The 19,779-nt window shown below is 36.9% G+C and overlaps 1 protein-coding gene across 2 annotated transcripts in view; it reads right to left on the reverse strand.

Moving 5' to 3' along the window:
* Window positions 1-2,176: 2,176 nt before the first annotated feature.
* The window catches only part of gna12a (guanine nucleotide binding protein (G protein) alpha 12a), a 43,243-nt gene continuing 25,640 nt past the window's right edge, over window positions 2,177-19,779 (reverse strand). For both annotated transcript variants that reach the window (XM_055023121.1, XM_055023120.1), the window contains 4 exons: window positions 10,594-10,644; window positions 10,328-10,528; window positions 7,080-7,286; window positions 2,177-5,562 (listed from right to left, as the gene is read on the reverse strand). In XM_055023121.1, the coding sequence (XP_054879096.1) occupies window positions 5,401-5,562; window positions 7,080-7,286; window positions 10,328-10,528; window positions 10,594-10,644 (621 nt within the window). In that variant the 3' untranslated portion in view covers window positions 2,177-5,400. The remainder of the gene's footprint in view (window positions 5,563-7,079; window positions 7,287-10,327; window positions 10,529-10,593; window positions 10,645-19,779) is intronic.

The raw sequence follows: 19,779 nt of genomic DNA on the forward strand, positions 1-19,779 counted from the left end.
GCCCTACAGGTGCCCTAGTGTTTCTGCAGGACATAGTTGATGCTAGGCAATGGCACATTTTACAATTAAAGTTGGTATCTATGGGATTCACTGGTCTGAGGGCTTGGAACAACTAGTTGCAGTGTTTTTTATTTGTATTTTTTGCACTTGTTAGTTCCTTCCCTTCTCCTGTGTTGTCACTGCATTGAACGTCTAGCTCCACATTTCAACTCACCCTGAATTTTCTGTGTAGCAAAGGGAATGTAATATAATCATAAACAAGTCAATTATAAGTGACGGATTGTCTCTCTTTACAAACAATCCTATTCTAGTAGAATGAAGACAATTTAAAAACTGCCATTGGTTTATATACCTAAAGGGAGAGTCCACTGTATTTCTTTTCTTACATCTTTCAAACTCTAGAAAACCACAGCAGTTCTTAGGTGTAATAAATATAGATGAACAGTTCTTGATTTGTTAACATAATTTTTTTTGTCTGGATTTTTGTCCATCATGAAGTGGGAGGGCAATAAGTGGTTGCTTTCAACATCAACCAGTATTTAACTCCATTTTCCTATCAACACAGATTAGATTCCCTGTCCCTGCTTAAGAGAAGCATCCCACAGCATGATGTGGCCACCAGAGTGAAAAAGGTGTGTTCAGGGTCCTGGTTAGAATAGTTTTTTTTGTCCAGTTCTGAGCAGAGTTCTTTTTCCCATGTGTGCAGTGTCTCCTTTCATGGCTTGTGAAGAATCTGAGAGTCTGAGAGGCCTGCAGAGCTTCTGCAGATTAACACTCTTGTTCCCTCCATTCAGTAATGTCCACTGGGAGGACAGGAATAGTAAGGTGGACTCTGAGAGACTACTGAGAGCAGTTGGAATGCTGTTTTTTTTAGGTGTATCAGAATAATGGGGGTACAGACACATGTACACACACAGCATACTTTTTAAATTTATATTTATAAAAAGTTCTTAAAACTATATGCCATTTTGTTTCCCACTAAAAATCTTTCACCAGTTTGTGCTGGCCTAACATAAACTCAGCACTAACTCTGGAGGATCTGCAACCAATCTCTTCTCTACCGCATAAATTTTCAGTAAAACAAAAAAGGTTTTTGCGTTTGCAATATTTCAAAAGTGAAGATCTGAAAAAGTTCAAGCAGTGTGATGCAAGATATGATATTTAGCAAAAAGTTGGTGTTAGTTTGAGATGAACATGTGTGCTCCATTTCTGTGCTGGTGCTTAGATGTTAACTGCAGACTTTAAACACATAGAAAACGACTTATTGTCCCCATGTTGGAGAGAAACATGAGGACAAAATGTCCTGCACTCAACTTCTACAAACTAAAGCTTCCTTTTAATTCAGTCTGCTGGGGATGTTTTCTGCCTTTTTTTCCTTCTGTAGGACCTCACAAGAGGCCTCTGCAGGTTTCTCTGATGTGTGTGTGTTTGTGTGATTGGTTGGGAAGAGAAACAGTCCCAGAGATGTCGCTCTTACAGTAGCACCATTTTGGGATTGAGACAGGAAGTGGGATCAGAGGAAACGTAACATCCTCCCTCCCTCCTTTTACTTTTTCTTGTGTTCCCTATTCCTCCTTTTGTCCATCCCTCCCCCAGTCTGTGCCATTCACTGGGTCCTGATTTTTCTTCTCATTTCTTTCTGCTGCCAGAGAGCTCACACTTTCTCATGAGTTTGTCTGATGTGCATGTATTTATTGACCTTCATTTACATTTGGCTCACTTCCTGTGTAAATAAATCCAAGCTGATGGGTGATTTCTAAAACAACAGAGAAAAAGTTGTGGTCTGGCTGTTTCTGAACCCCCTCCTTGTCTCCTGAGACTGGGGCCTGTAATGCAGCAAAGCCAGTCAGATTAACAGCCAAAGGAAAGGTCAGACTGCTGGGCAACTCAGATATTGCCCGACTCCAGTTCTGCTCTTCTGCTCAGTGGCCTGATAGCTGTGGCTGATGAGCAATCTACATTATGTAGAATGAGGCCTACAGTCAGTCTGACATTACTTATCAGGAGCTTTTTGGATTTCCATGAAAGCTCCCTGTGATCATATAGATGCTGATTCGATCCACCCGTGGAAATGAGAAAACCATTAATGAAGGAAAGGTTTTTTTCCCCCATTCTAGTCATCAGTTGTCCAACTCCAGGGTCTTGACCTTTACACTGACAAAATAAAGAAACAGCCTGTCAGCAAAAGGCAGTTTATTTCACCACAGAGCAAAAAGGAAAGGCAGCAGAAAAAAAAAATAGAAACATAAACATTGAAGAAATCTCCTGATTTTTTCTCTTTTTAAAACTGTTTTACTTCATTTTGACGTTTTCCTCTCCAACATCCATTGCAACGACACTCACTCAGGAAAAATCAGAACAAGGGTGAGAGAAGGAGGGTTAGTTAACTTTATACCAGTTACAATCATACCTGAAAATCAAAAATCCCAGCAACCCACAAGATGGATTATCTTTCAGCTAAATGTCCACTGTATGCCAGGTCTTCAGCAAACAACTCTACTGCTAAAAGCATAATGTTTTTCCATCAATTCTTGCATATTTTCAACAGAAAAAATTTGATAAATGCCTAAAAAACAAATCATTCTAAATGGGTTTGTTGCTACTTTGAATTTGAAAAGTTTTTTTGTCTGGATTTTTCTGTCTCATAGACTTAAGAGGCTGTACCAATAATCGCTCCTCTGAAAGTGACTAAGATCTGAACTGAGAACGATGCTGGAACTGCTATATATAGCACGGTACTGGCCCCTTGAAAGGAAAATTTAAAGAAATGGGAGCTTATTGGACACTTTTGCATGGTAATACTTATATACACACAGTGTCAGTCAGAAATTTACAGTATTCAGTGTATAAAAGGAAACCACTTTGAAAACCGACTAACAGAATTTTCATTAAGGTGTGTGTTACAGTGAGACCACCTCTTGGCCAAGCAGATGAAACACTGGGTGTGAGAAAAGCAGCCGGCCGGGTGTCCTTCCTGCTGCCGTAGCACAATACGACTCAGTCATGTCAAAAATTTAAAAAAAACTTCTCCACTTTAATTAGCAAATTTACAAAGGCATATAGTAGTTGACTGTCTCTGGCAAACCTGACAAACAGTAACACGTTTATTTATCTGAATTTGTTCACATTTTGGTCTTGAGTGCATTCTTCACAACCTGAAAAGGCAGTTTAATGCACTCTCATGTCATCTTCCTCGTGATTGATGCAACTAAAGGTACAGAAGATTAAATGTCCTTGGAGAATAATTTGAATTACTGCTGATGCATAATGAAGAGATCAAACCTTCAGTTGTTCAAAGCATTTTGGGTGAGAATTTTTTTTCCATCCCTTCTAATTTGACAAAAGCTAATCAGGGATGTTTATTTACATTTACAGGCTGTGTTGCACTGCTGGAATCAACTGTTACTTTTAGATTATCCATTTCCATCAACATTGGCTTCTGAAGCTGCTAAAGTCTCTGTTGCATGAATCAGCTTGCTCGAGTTTGAATGTTTTTCTTCAATAAAGCAGACATAAAACAGAGTGATGAGAGCACATTCAAATAGTTTAATCAGACTGCTTCAGTGCAGCACGTTTCCTCGGTTCCATCCTAAAATATATTAATGGACAGTGCTTTAAAATGTTGCAAGCAAGGTCCTCTAATATTTAAATAGCTGAAATAATTTATTTATAAAATGGTAGCAATCAGCTTAGATTTTTGGAACTTTTTTACTAGAAAATTATGCAGTTTTTGTTTGATTTTTTATGAATTACCTCACTAGTAAAATGTCAGTATTTAAAATTGCCATCTTTCCTTGAGCAAACGGTCTGTGCCATTTTTGGCATAACGAAAAGAAAATATTCAGAAAAATAAATACAGCACCTTCTACTTTTATTGCTACCATTGGTAAAGATGTATAAAATGCATGATAAGAGATGAATCATGTTGCATCATTTATTTATAAATCTTTCTCATATATTTGAGTTAACTGTGGTGTACCACAGGGTGTGGTGTTTGTGCCAGTTCTCTTGTCTGTAAAGACATGGCTCTTCTTGGTAAAATTATTGGGCATTATGGGATCCAGTTCAATCATTTAGCTGACGATACGCTGATGTACTAAATCAAGAAAGTCTCTTGAAGACAAAAAAAGTCTGGTTGATCTAATTTTCTGTTTTTGAATAGTCATTCCTAAAAATAATAATAAAAAAAAAACACTTTCAGTGATGGTGATTTTTCTTTCTGATTTTTTTCAATTTTATGTCTGATTTCCATTCAGAAAATTAGGACTTTTTCAATAAAAGCAAATAATTTAAAAGTTGATTTCTGCTTACTTTTTATACCACTGTGAAAAAAGATTTGTTTATGTGTTCTTGCACATCTTTACCATTAGCATCAATAAATGTAGAGGGGGTATTGCATGTATAAAATAATATGTATTGCCAAACATGTAAACAGTGATTTTCTTAGGTCTAGCAATTGCTCACGTTCCTGGATACTTTAAACCTGTTTATATCTTTCAAACTGCAACACAAGTCTGAAATCTCAACCAATAGCATGGGAAATAGGTCAGTTACAGTTCAGCCTAGATATTTTCCACTGTTCCCTTCATATTTACCTAAAATACAGGTAAAGCTAATCAAGGTAGAAAAAAACAAAATTTATCCAGTAAATACTTCAAACCTGCCCCGAATGAAATCCGAATTTAAAGAAGACGGAGACAAATCATGAGAGGAGTATAACTCGGGAGTTATGTATTTTTTTCATCAAAGATAACTCTAATTAGTCTGTCTACAGTTTGTGCTGGTAAGGGACGAGAGGAACAGTCTGTCCATTGTACTGCTGAAGACAGGAGATGAGAGAGGAGATTAGAAGAATAAGACTTCTTCTCTGCAGCTGTTCTCTCTTGTGTGATGATGGGAGCAAAATACAGGGAGATATGGAGCACAATAGGGTCTCTCGCTTCTTCTCTCTGCTAAAGTTCACTGACAGGAACACTTGTGCAACTTTATCACATAACCCAGCATATGACCAGTCAGGGGCCAGACCCTCCACTCTGGTCACATGTAGTGGAGGTGGAGGCCTTTCCATCTGGCTCATGCTGCTTCCAGGAGGCAGTGCTCCGACTCGGTTTAGTGACAATGTTGTCAGCAGTCTTATATACATGAGGGGAAGGAAACTCTCAGTGCTAACACAGGTATAGTTGGCGTTTCCCACCTTTCAGCTCAGTTGCACATTTACAGAGGTTCAAAGCAGTTGTCAACATACATGTGCAACTGCTGGGATCCACAGGTACAAATATCAGTTAGATGCACTCTGTTTCCACATGTCAGTGTCTGTATAGGTTCATCAGTGTCAGAGCAAAGACCTTCATGCCTGGAATGGTGGCAGGTGTCACAGTTGCAATCACAGAAGCGTGAAAGTCATTGCAGCATGATGTCTTTGAGGTTCTCCTGCAGAATTGTGTCCTTGACAGCGTGAAAGACGAAGCGGATGTTTTCTGTGTCCACTGCAGTGGTGAAGTGGTGGAACAGCGGCTTCCCCCTGTTTCTCCTCTTCTGACTGAACGACTGAACCAGGAACTTCTGCAGGAAGCAGGCAGGAACAGGAAGTGTGAGTCAGTGTGGCAAGTTCTCAATTAAAGTATTCCTACATCTTCAACTGTTTTACAGTTCCAACCATAAACTAAAAAGGAATGCATACTTCACTAACAAATTGTTTAGATATTTTATTTTCTCTTAAATTCTATTCTATTCCGTAATCTAAAATTTTTTTGAAAAAGCCACCTAAATGATAAAAATGTTGAGTTTACTCGAGAGATTTAACTCGTGAGAAATGGTGGCAGCATGATGCTGAGACAGAATTTCTGCAGCAGGACCAAAGAAGCTGCGAGGAGAAGACCTGACAGGCTGAAAAATATTTAACTTCCAACAACCAAAGACTGGAGAGAAACCTTCAGAAGTGTGATGGAATAGTTTGGATCAAAATATATTCATCTGTTGAAATGGCCCAGCCAAAGTACAAAAATAAATTTGATTGAAAATATGTCGCAAGTGTAGAAAAACGGTCAACGTCAAGTCAAATTTACTGATGAAGTACAAAGTGCTGTACAAAAACAATAATAAAGTAAGAGTAATAAGTTAAAAAAAAACAATAAAAAAAAACAGAAGAGGTATGGTGTCAGGCCTCAATTGAATAAAAATGAGTTTTAAGAAGCGATTTAAAATGATCCAGGATGTGGGCAGATCTAATCTGGAAAGGGAGATTATTCCAGAGAATAGGAGCAGCAACAGAGAAAGCCCGATCTCCTTTTGTCTTGAGTCCAGTCTGAGGGACTTTCAGCAGCAGCTGATTATTGGATTTTAAAGTTCTTGACACAGAATGAAATTTGAAATGATCCTGAAGATAACTGATACATTTAAAAATGTATCAGTTGTTTAAAGAACCTTAAAATCTATTCAGTTTGAAACAGACAGCCAGTGTAAGGAGGCCAGTATGGACCATATATGGTCACACTTCCGGGTACCTGTAAGAAGCCGAGCTGCTGCATTGTGGATCACTTGAAGACGCTGCATCTGGGATTTATCCATGCCTTTATATAATGAATTACAATAATCCAATCGATTATTGTAATTAACGATTCAGCAAAACTATAATAAACTGTTAAAAAAAAAAATTTAATTAAATGGTCTATTTGAGTTTATTCTCCATCTGTTAAGAAGTAAATCTGGTCTGGTGGAGACACAATGATCACATAAAATGATCAGAATTCCACTCCAGATTTATTCTCTAGTTGCATTGCTGTAAAATGAGATTGGTGGTCATAATGTGACAAATGTTGAAAAGTTTTAGAGGTCTGAATGTTTTTCATACAAGCCACAACGGCTCAAAAACATCCAGAGCAAATGTCTCTTAAAGACACAACCAAGTCATCGCTGGTCTTTGGAGGTTTCTCTTCCCTTCTCTTTCTTTCTTTTCTTCTGTTTTCTTTTCCTTCCTTACAGTCAAAACAAATCATGAAGGAATATTGGCAGAGGCAACACTTGAAACAAAGCATGATTCACAATCTGTAGCAGACAAAAACCTGTTTCTGATCAGTCACCTGTACGTCATCCAGCAGACGGGGGTCTCCTCTGAACTCAGGGAAGTTCTTGCGGATGTCCACGGTGCGGATCTTCTCCACCAGCAGGTCTGTTTTGTTCAGGAACAGGATGATGGAGACATTGAGGAAAAGCTTGTTGTTGACGATGGTCTCGAAGATGTTCATGCTCTCCACCAGGCGGTTTGTCCTGCGGTCCTCCATCAATACCTGCACACAAACACACTCTGCATTATTCTTTATTAGAGGAACAATTAATGATTCAGCCATAATCATATAACTCCTGATTTGAACTGGAGCCAAGCAGGGCTCCTCAGTGTGCCACAAAGGCAGCTTTGTATCAATCTCAAATGTTGAGATTCTTGTCCATTTCATAAGTCCAAAAGTCAAGAGCCTGCATGAAAAACATTTTTACAGTATCAGCATTACATAATAATAATAATGGTCTATTGTGTGATGCTCTCTCCACATTATGCACTGTATTAGATAACTAATTATTCTAAGTAGCTCTCATGCAGCTTGTCCGCCTACATAATGTTGCTGCTGTTAAGAGTCTTCTATTGTTTTAGTGTTTAGTGCAAACGTGATAAACCAGTCCTGCTTTAACCACCAACGTGTCTGTGGCATTATGATGTTTGTACTAACTAACCCTCCAGTGATATTTTAGATGTTCTCATTTTTAATTCCAGCATCTGTGCATCTATAAAAATATCTGTGCATGTGTTACTGGATTTGTAACTCGTGTCAGCATCTTTGTGTGTAACTTTGGATAGTTGTGTCTGTGAAACATGATTTGTAAAACGTAAAAAGAAAATAAACCTTCTCCTTCGCCTACAAATGTTGAAAAAGTACACACCACACAAAACTCTATTTACGCACAGATCTGGTTTCGAGTGCACAACTATTTTTGAGACTCATTTCATGCTTCTGGAGCTCCCAGATTTGTGTGTAGATGGTGAGTTTACATGCTAGCAGAAGCTGGGTTGTCTGAGTTTTGCTCTGAGTCTAGTCTTTTTGTCCTCTACGTTTCTCGTTGTGCTTTTGCCGAAGTGGCAAATATGTTAGTTTAGTTGAAACGGAATATCTCAGCACTTTCTTATCATATTCCAAAATTATTTCTGGACATATTTTGCATTTTAGAGCGGTACAGGAGATTACGTGGACTGTAAAATGACCACTAGGTGGCGGAGTGGTTCGAAGGCAGGTCTTGTGTGAAATTCTGTTCCCCTGTGTCAGGAACGTGCATTGCAGCCAGAGAGGCGCTTTTGATTGATTTCTCGGTAAAACAATTCATATGTCAAGCTTGTAACATTCAGTTTAATCGGCAGCTGTTTTTCTTTTTTGTTTATTTTTTTTTTCAAAAGAAGCAATAACAAAATTGTTAAATAAATCAATAAACAAGGTCTTCTGACATTGTTTTTTGTTGTCATTTTAAAAGCCAAGAGAATCTTTTTCCAACTTTTGTCACTTAAGCCTGACAAATAAAAGTCAGTCACCAAACACAGGTTTCCAACACGTAGTGTGTATTTATAATTTTTCCATTGGTGGCATAAGAAGACTGAAACTGAATGATAGCAGGGCACAAAAATTAAGACTTCCTGAAAAGATGAGAGTGTGGGCTGTGTGGGAAATCCTGTTCTAATGTAAAATATAACAGATTACTGGATTAAGGAAATCTACATGCTATCACACATAAGAATCGTTGAGAATTTGGAAACAGTTGCTCTTTGTTCCCCAAAATTATGGGATGAGGAGAGGAGAGAATGGATATTTCAGGTGCCTGATCCTCCATGCCGCTGTTCATCCTCCATAATATGGGAACAAATTAATTTACCAGCAAGTCTTTAACTGTGCTTATTCCTCTCATCATCAACAACAAATCCTAAGGATTTAATGATATTTCATCATTATTTGTCAAAGTTGAAGGAGGGAAACCATATATCTGATTTTTACCTGGTGCTGTATTTTTTGTCTTCTTAAATGCATAATTCAATTCGGCTTTGGTAAACTCAACATTTAACAAACTATTTGTTTCTTTATTAATCTGTAATACATCTTTATATTTAAGTTTTGTATTTTCTCTTCCTTTTCTTCGCTCTTCACTAATATTATTATCTTCATCTTTTATTATATTTATCATATAATAAATATAATAATTGAATAATTTTATTATATTAATATAGTAATTATATTAAATATAATTACTATATTATTATTCAATATAGTAATTATATTGAATAATATAGGATATTCAAACTCTCTCTTTATGCCCTTCATTCTTTTTTCTATTTTTGTTTCTTTCCCTATCGTACTACAATTTCTCCAATATTCTCTTTTTGCATTCTTATTTGTTCTCCTTACCATTGCTTGCTTTCTTTTATAATCAATTAAATTCTTATAAATCAGATTACCTTTTAGTACTTTAAATGCTTTATTTTTTAATTTTATTGCTTCTTTAAATTCATTTGTCCACCATGGCATCATTTTCTTATCATTTTTACACCCTGCTTTCTTTATAGACCGACTCATCGAACCCCTACGGTTCAGAACCACTGGTTTAGAGGACAAAAAGACTAGACTCAGAGCAAAACTCAGACAACCCAGCTTCTGCTAGCATGTAAACTCACCATCTACACACAAATCTGGGAGCTCCAGAAGCATGAAATGAGTCTCAAAAATAGTTGTGCACTTGAAACCAGATCTGTGCGTAAATAGAGTTTTGTGTGGTGTGTACTTTTTCAACATTTGTAGGCGAAGGAGAAGGTTTATTTTCTTTTTACGGTTTACAAATCATGTTTCACAGACACAACTATCCAAAGTTACACACAAAGATGCTGACACGAGTTACAAATCCAGTAACACATGCACAGATTTTTTTACACATGCACAGTTATTTTGAGACTATTTTCACTCCAGTAAGATGGGAGTGTTACAGGTTTTCTGTAACACTATTTTCACTCCTGTAAGATGGAAGTGTTACAGAAAACCTGTAACACTCCCATCTTACTGGAGTGAAAATAGTCTCAAAATAACTGTGCATGTTATTTGCTCAGACAACCTGTTTGGTTAGCTGGGATGAGAGAACGTAAGTGAGGAACCAGAACTGTGTGAGGAGGAATGGTTCAACATCTCCTTTCTATAAAATGATTTCTGTGTGCTGTTAAGTTCTTAAATTTGTGTGCATTTAAAATGAATATTTAGCCTGACCTTTAGATTCTGATGCATGCATATGAGCTTTAGAATGCACTTACCTGGTCATATTCTGAAGAAGACACCATGAAAAGAATTGATGTAATCCCATCAAAACATTGAAACCACTTCTGTCGCTGTGACCTCTGACCCCCAACATCCACCATTTTGAAAGGAATCTTTTTGATGATAAAGTCGTGCTCAACAATCCCTTTGGTCGCTTTTCTTGCAAACAAAATATCTTGCTTGCTTGGAATATAGCTCTGAAAACAGGAGAGAGTCATTTTTTTGTATGAAGACATAGATAGATTATTTGAGTGAGACTCACCAGCTGTCCAATACGGTCCAAATTGTCCAGGAAGTATTTGACTGATTCGCTCTGCAAGCAAGTAGGGAAGAAAAGAGCTTTGACTCAACTGTCATCTTATTATCTTATTGAGCAAAAATGGTTTAAAAAAAAAATAAAATTACAGCATCTAATATGATTATTAGAGCAATTTCATTTGTTGGCCTTAAATGATTCTTGTTCCAGAGAAGAAGCTTCTGATTAAAAGATGCATAAATCAATGCAAACACAGAGACCAGATAACCATATGTAATCATATCAGGCCTATTATGTTTCTGTTAAATATGCTGCTCTGTGTTTATGAACAGACTGGACCAGATGAGAAGAATATTGAATGTATATTTGAGACAGTAGCTGGAGCAGAAATGTCCAGCACTGGATCAGAACCTCACTGACAAAATGATAAGCAATACATATTTTTAAATCCACAGTTTGAATTTGGGATTTGACAAGATGGCTGCAAGTGCAGCAGTGGGTAGTGGAGGTTCTTAAACAAAATCTGAGATTTTTGTATATAAAACAGCAGGTGAGAGAATAATAATAGAGGATGAACTTTTAAACTTTATTGTCATCAAAATGAGGCCTCTCTCAAAAGATGAAATTGTATTGTTGGTGTCAAGCAATTTTTCATCTGAATGGCTTGAAGAGTTCAAGCGCTTGTTGTGAATTCAAACACAAACCATGTCTAACCTGACAAGGTTAGTCTCACACTACCTGGATGAGCAGCATGGATGTGTAAACTCTGCTTAGCCGAATGGAGCAGCTGAGCAGAGACGTACCGAACCTGAGAGGCAACGGAAACCCAAGCAAGTACGAACAAAAACCTTGGAGCATTAATATTGTGTCACATAATGTGTGTGGGTTGAGTGTAGGACATACAGACAAATCACATCTTCTTGTGATGGATAAACTTCTGGAAACGTGTGTTGTATTGTGCAACCAAGAAGACACTTTTTATTCAAGCAGGACCTAGAAAGACTCAAATCCCTGCTTGAACATTTTTATGCTGGAGGTCAATCTACCACTGGCCAAGTTAGTGCAGGGCATAATTTCTGCCAGCATTGCAGTGTTGTGGCATAAAAGTTACAATCAGCTGATTAAAGTGATCAATCTGGAGGATGACTGGGCAATAGGAGCTGAGTTCAGTTTTGGAAATAAAAAGTTTATAATCATATTGAATATATACACATCTTATGAAAGACCTAAGACTGAAGACGTATATCTTAATAGGCTGGCCTATCTTGTTAAGTGTTGTGTAGTAATGAAGTAAAAATACTTCACTACTTTACTTAAGTATATTTTGGACTACTTCATACTTTCCTCAAGTATGAACATTTTTGATAACTTTCACTTTTACTTCACTATATTTCCGAAATTAATTGCATATTTTTACTCTGATACATTTTCAATGTGTGGTTTAGTTACTGGTTACTGTGACAGAGGAGCCGTCACGAGTTAGGACCTAATTAAAGAGTTGACACACACACACACACACACACAAACACACACACTCGCTAACATAGGTTTTGTTGCAGCTTGGACTGGCGCGGTTCATTGTGGGTCACGCGGTGTTCCCGCTTCAGTTAACATTCTTATTATTATTATTGAGTTTATTGGCGGTTGGCAACAAACTTCTAGTAGCATTACCGCCACTTACTGGTATGGAGTGTGGTTCATATTGTATATATATATATATATATATATATATATATATATATATATATATATATATATATATATATATATATATATATATATATATATATATATATATATATATATATATATATATATATATACTTCACAAACTATATATATAGTTTGTGAAGTAGAGTAATCGTAACGGCTTTTTTTCTTCATGTTTTCCGCATTTTCTGTACTGACTATTTATTTTTCTCATTTTCAGCACTGACCTTACTGAAAGGGAAAACTTAAGGCTTACAAAAACTTTGTATTTTCTGTCCTGGAGGGTTTACTAAGAAGCTGGTTGTTGTAAAGCAGATTAAGTTAACCTTGTGGTTTAGGTAATCAATCAATCAATCAATCAATCAATCAATCAATCAATCAATCAATCAATCAATCAATCAATCAATCAATCAATCAATCAATCAATCAATCAATCAATCAAATTCTATTTGTATAGCACATTTCAGCAGCAGGGCATTTCAAAGTGCTTTACATCATAAACACAAGAACACAAAGTCATGCAGCATAGAATAAACAATACATTGTTACATATTACATTTCAAAAACAATTCTAAACAGGTGTGTTTTAATTGAGATTTAAAGGAAGTCAGGGTTTCTGCTGTTTCACAGTTTTCTGGAAGTTTGTTCAACATTTTTGGTGCATAGATGCTGAAAGCTGCTTCTCCTCTCTTGGTTCTGGTTCTGGGGATGCAAAACAGAACCAGAACCAGAACCTGAGAGTCTGGAAGGTTGATACAACAACAGCAGATCTTTGATGTATTGTAAGGTAAAGCATCTAATTTTCTTAACTAAATGATGCCTACAGGTTTATCTATTAGCAGGTTTCATTTTGCCTGCACTTGGTTGTGTACATTATTTTAAGTGTATTTGACAAGTTTACCAAAATATAAAAAATGTCATTCAAACTCCATTTGCCTTGTTTTACTTTTTACTTATGCTTTTCATTACATTACTTGAGTACATCCATTTTTACAGTAACTTCCATACTTAAGTACAAGACATTTCAGATACTTTAAGACTTTAACTCAAGTAACATTTCAGTGACTTGAACTTTTACCAAAGTCATATTTTGGAGAGGTACCTATACTTTCACTTAACTCTGAGTTTTCTGTACTTTTTCAACACTGATCTTGTGTCCTATATCCAGGATGACCCATCCACTTCTTTTTTTACTGTGGGTGATATGAATGCTGACGTATCAGCAAGTTTTGTTTAGCTAATGAGTCGATTCTCTCAAGTAAAATGCTCTTGCCTGTTGACAGCAACACTTCCATCAGTGAAGCATGGAACACAACATCATGATTAGACCACTGTATCTCTCCTGATGATGCACTTGACTCTTTAGAGACCATCAGGATTAAGTAGGAAATTGTAACATTTGATCAGACCCCTTTCTCTTTGTCTATAAAATGGACAATTTACTGGACCTTTAGCCCATGAGAAATGACACCGAAGAAGAGAAAATAAATTTGGACAATTTCACTGAGCAGAATCTTAGTCTGTTCTGCAGCCACTCTAAAAGCTTGTTGAACGGTATTGTTTTGCCAAAAGTGCAGCTATATATTAAGACATAAACTGTAAAAATTAGTAACATGGCAAAGAGTTGTGCTCACTGTGTGAGAAGGTTGAAGAATCCCTCCGTATCTCAGGTAGGTCTTTGTATAAAACTAAAAAGCACAATGCCAGGGTGGAATGATTATGCAAAAGAGCTTAATGTAGAGGCCAGAACGACTTTCAAACTGTGGGCTGAACCAGGAAAACCTAGACATGGTCCCCTATTTGACCACAAGAAGCGGGCAAATGCTCATTTTAAATATGCTTTAAAGTTTATCAAGAGGGATGAAAATGCACTTAAATCTGAATCACTTGAAAAGAAATTACAACATAATAGTCTCACTAAATTTTGGAAAGAAACTAAGAGTCAACAGTCTAAAAACATTCTTGCCAACAAACATTGATGGTGTAAACAGACCAGACAAAGTTATTCACTTATGGAGGGACATTATTATGAACTGTTTAATTGTAGTCAAAGTAATCCTTTTGTGTTAGACAACATAGACATGCATGTTAGTGAAGAAGTTAGTAATATTGCTATGAAGTTGAAAAAAAATAAGGAATGTGGTGCAGTTAAGATTTAAAATTTGCTAGTAAGAAAATGTTCCCTTTGTTGGCCATTTGTTTCACTGGGTTTTTAATTCATGGCATTTTACCAAATTCTACATTGTCTGTGATTTTAGTATTGTAAAAGATAAAGCTAAAATAAATAGCAAAGACAACATTCGGCCTGTAGCTCTGGCCAGTACTTCATCAGAAGTTTCTGAGAGAGCAATGTTAAATAGAATTGAGAAGTTCATAGTCACGTGATAACCAGTTTGGTTTCACTGACGTGCATTTTGCTCTCAAGAAAACTTTAGATTCATCCCACAATTTTTATGTCTTCAATAGATGCATCAAAAGCATTTAATCATGTCAATCATGAAAAATTGTTTTATAAATTACATGAGAGAGGAGTTCCGAAATATTTAGTAAGAATATTAGTGTATCGGTATGCTCACCAAACTAAATCTGTAAAATGGGGAAAATCTGTATTGTCCTCTTTTAATACGGGTAATGGTGAGAGCAGCAAGGCAACATTTTATCTCCTTGCCATTTCAACCTGTATGTGGATGATTTATCAAAGCTGTTGAGTCAATGTTGGACTGGCTGTCAGGTTGGCAATAGAACCATCAACCCGCCTGATGTATGCTGACGAACTTGTGATCTTTTGTCCCTAACATGCTGGTCTGCAACAACTGTTAAGGGTTTGCTCACAGTATGATTTAGCATATGATATTAAACATAATGCAAAAAAGAGCACCATCATGATTGTCAAGAACAAAGAAGACACAAGATGATATTTTCCTGACTTCACCCTGTCTAGCAGCATCCTCAAAGTTACTGATGAAGCCAAATATTTGGGACCTTACATTGCCACTGACCTGTCTGATGATAGACATTTACAAGCAGCGTTGTATGCAATATTTACAAGCTAAAATGCTCTTTCGGAAGTTCTCTATGCACTCATCATCTGTCAAAACTGCACTCTTTAAAACGTATTGTACTACAATGTGTACTGCCCACCTGTGGCAGCATTACTGGAAAAGCAGTATACATAAACTCCCGGTCACTTACAATGATGGCATGAGGATGCTGCTTAGGATGCCAAGATGGAGCAGTGGCAGTCAGATGATTGATTGTAAATGCTAATGTACCAACTTGTGTAGGTTAACAGACTCTGTAAACAGCATCATTCTTACTCTGACTAACTCTGTTCAAAGCTGAGTGAGGTTCTTCTCTAGTTCATGAAATCACTGGTGCCTCAGTTTGTATGGCATTGGATGATGATTTTAATTTTATTGTTCTTCTTCTGTTTGTTTCTTTTTTTATAGAGCATAATTGTGTCTGAATAAATAGAAATCATTGCTTGCTTGATTGATTTATTGATTGATTGGGAGTCTTGACTTTGCATAAATTCAGTTTTTTTAAGTGCCTGAAATTATAAACCAACGCCTGCATGATCACTCATTTATAACATTGCTAAAAGTATAAATATTTTACTATGACTTTATTTTACTATGGCATGCAAAATAAGTACTGAATACATCAACATTTTTTTAATCTTATTTTTATTGGTAATATGAAAAATTATAATTTTCTATGAAAACGACGAAACAGAAGAAGAACAGAAATAGCAGTTTTTATGCAAAAAAGTCGAGGTCAAAGAAGGTTGCTGCTGACATCCTGTAAAATAATTCCCACAAGTTAATTTTTCACAGAAAACAGGAAGGAAATTGTTTAAATCTGCACATTGAATTAAAAATTGTGATCAGTGTGACTTTGTAACAGAAATAGGAAAAATGCTGCATCAGTGAATAAATTATATGTCTTCCTGCTGTGTCTTCACTCTTTTCTGGCAGAATATTTTTATGTCCTGATGGCAAGACATTAAAAGTATGATATAATTCCTTGCATCATTGCACACAGGGATTTTACTTCTTTTCAGTATATACCTGAATGTTTTCTGTGGAGTTTACAGTTTGGACTGAAAGCTTCATGCTGTTTGTAGCAACAGCTGATTTCACTTTATTTCTCTTCAGCATAAAATCAATTGACCGGTTCTCCAAGCTTAGATTCTGCACTCCATCACAGTTTTCTCTGTGATCTTCTGCACTGTTGAGCAGTAAGGTAAGTGCATGATCCTCTTCCCTCTGATGGACTACGCAGCTCACCTATGTTTTCTGAGGCTGCTAATTGATTTTTGAATGGAACAGCGCAGGCCTGGAAAAAAGAAACGGTATTACCAGGTTACAGCTGCATGGCAGCATAACCTGCCAACTGCAGGTTATGCTGCCATGCAGCGAATTTCAAATCTAAAATTTAATCTGAAGCCTAGCTTTCTGCAAAGCTTGAAATGGAATCAAACTGATTTCCTAACAATGGTTAATGACTGATTTCCTCTCTTCCTTTTTTTTTTTTAAAATACCCTCCCATTCAACAGGAAACAGCTGTGCGTGTGAACACAGAGCAGAGAACATGGGCGAGAGGGGGACAGCACAGACCTGTACAGCAATTTCAGTGCAGAAACAGAAACTTGTACAGATAGCCGCTTTTTGCTGAAGTCCTTTCTTCTCTGATCAGCCATGACACAGAGGCCTCTCAGTGTCTGGCCCCTTATACAGGAAATGTGACCATAGTGACCCCGCTGGTCACCCTGCTAGTGACCTACAGTGTGGAATCAATAGGAAGCACAAAGCTGGGGATTTTGATTGGCAGCAGCGGCAGTAGGGTGAGGGTATTGGGGGTGGGTATTCACAGGAATAGTGAGGGATTACCAGGGATTTATAACAGACACAAGCAGGTATAGAGGATCAAAAGAAACAAATTCCAATGAGTAGATACAGCAGTACTGCGACAGACTAGCGACCTGTCCAGGGTGTACCCCGCCTCTCGCCCAAAATGTTTCTTGGAAATAGGCACCAGGACCCCCCCTGACCCACACTAGGGACAAGGGTGTAAAGAGATAACATGATTGTGATCTGCAGAAGCATCATATCAACCTCAGATAAGTAAATTATGCTCTAAGGCAAACATCATTATTTCCTGATATAATACAATTTTCCCAGAAAACCTAACAAACTGACATTTTGCTTACCGATGAAAACCTACATTTTACATAAAACCTAATCTGAAGTGTTATAGATTAAGTGAGAATTATACAGGAAAAAAACTGCAAGTTTGTCACGTTTGTAGACAGATTTGTTTTAATTCTTATTTATCAAAAGAGAAAATAAATGAGCTATTGATATTTGTTACATACTGTACATGTTGATCTGACTTGCTCTTCTGTACTTTTGTGTTGCAAAATTGTACCGTCAAAGTCCAACATTGAAACTATCTTTTAACCCAGGTTTAATATGAGTGATGATTAACTTTTAGCTGGAACCATCCTGGAACATTAGAGTTATAGGAACCCCACTGCTGCTGATAGATGCCCGCTGACACACAGATCCTCTCTGCAGGGTTTAAATCCTGGGCCAATGGAAACCTCATTTATTCATGAGTCTGTGCTGTAGCGTGGTTATGGTTGGGCGCAAAAGGTTTATGTGTTTATGTCCTATATCTAACAGAGTGTCATCTGGATGTGGTGGGAACAGAAAAACCAACAAGTAAACAAAATCCTTGCCTACACTCACTTGTTTTTCCTTTCTCAGTCTTCACTTCTCTAATCCTTACTTTTTTTCCTCTCCTTGGACTTCCCTCAATTCTTTCCTTCCTCTCTTTCTTTTTCTCTCTCTTTCCCTCCCTCTCTTGCCCGGAAACACAGATCCAGCTGCGCCTGGGAAAAACTGACTGATGTCCCCGGAAAACCTCTCTGAGCAAAGAAAAGGAGAAGTGGAGAGAATCTACATCAGCACATTTACTTCACAGCAGACATTTAGTTGGTTTTTATTAAACCAAAGGACTGACAAAACTCATTTGACTTAATTTCAGTTGTTTTTATGCAGTGTCTACGTTCTCTATTTGCTGTTTAATGAGGTTTAAACTGTATTTAGTTTAAAGCACTGCTTTAATGTTTTTATCAATAATGCTTTATCAATAATTCCTGTGCAGTTCATGACAGATGTCATTGGAATTAGACATGGATTTCCAGTAAATACTTTTTAAAATTATTGAAAAGCTAATAAAATTCAACAATTCAATTCAAAAGGTGAATCAAAGATGTTTAGCCACAGATTTATTTCAGGCATTGCCATTATTTTCATGATTATGACAAATTTAGCCTAATAAAAACCAGCCTCTTGTTCTACACCATATGTTTCATACAGATTTGGTCTCTTTGCTTTTGAGAAATTATTGCTTCCCAGAGGCTTTTTAAATTTTAGCCAATGGCTAACATTTGCTGGTGACAAATGCGTTATGTGATAAAAGTTTATCGGAAATTTCCTGTGCCCTTAACAACCAGAGCGTTTAGAGTTCTGGTTTTAAACGCTTCTCTCCTCTCTGGAGAAGAAAGAAGAGCCCAGCTGTGACCAACACAGGCTGAATGGCTTCATTTACTTCACTTCATTCACCTCTGCCATTGCTAAAACTACAGTCAGACTACAATTCTAAAACAACGTCATCATTCTAAATCTCTTCTTCTGTTCACTGATTGGCCCAGTACTGTACCAGAGGCAATCCAAGTGAATGGAATAAACCCCAGACTGTGGTGGAAGCAAGAGCTTTTTCTTCTTTTTTGGGAGAGGGGGCAGAGGGGGGAGATTGCATGGGAAGGCAAGCCAGGCTGGCTTAAAACTAATAAAAACATAAAATTTCAGCTCTCAAAAAGCGAAGTTGTATAATATTTAATTACTGACCAACGTAAAAGAGAAATTGTTTAGTCCTCTAATGCATGTGGCAAAAACCAAACTGTGCATTGATTTATATTCAAAGAGAATGCATATTTTACATATCAAAATTCAGCAATTCCCTTATTTTTAATTTAAACCATATCTATAGAAATTGGGTAAAAAATAATGGCACTATGATAATTTCTGTGATAAATTCCTGCTCATCATTGAAACAGTCTGGTTTTGTGAACATAACTTACTGGCTAGTAATGGCGCCTGCAGGAGCATTGCTAGCAAACCAGTAATGAAATGTAATGTAATGCTACAACCGGAGCAGTGAGAATGCAAACTGCAGCAGCTCAAAATACAAGAAATATTGCAATTTTGGTCCCCAATTGGACTGAGTCTACTGAAATATCAGGTGTGAAAACACCCTAAATATTTCACAATTTGTGTTATCTGTGTTTTGTTAGTGACTGATTGTCCCTCATCTGCCCCATAACCAATCAATAAATCAATAAAATTTTATTTGTATAGCTCATTTCACCTGCAAGGCATTTCAAAGTGCTTTACATCATAGACACAAAAACAC

The sequence above is a fragment of the Poeciliopsis prolifica genome, unplaced genomic scaffold, assembly GCF_027474105.1.
Source record: "Poeciliopsis prolifica strain line A6 unplaced genomic scaffold, Auburn_PproV2 SCAFFOLD095, whole genome shotgun sequence".
NCBI classification, from domain to species: domain Eukaryota; kingdom Metazoa; phylum Chordata; class Actinopteri; order Cyprinodontiformes; family Poeciliidae; genus Poeciliopsis; species Poeciliopsis prolifica.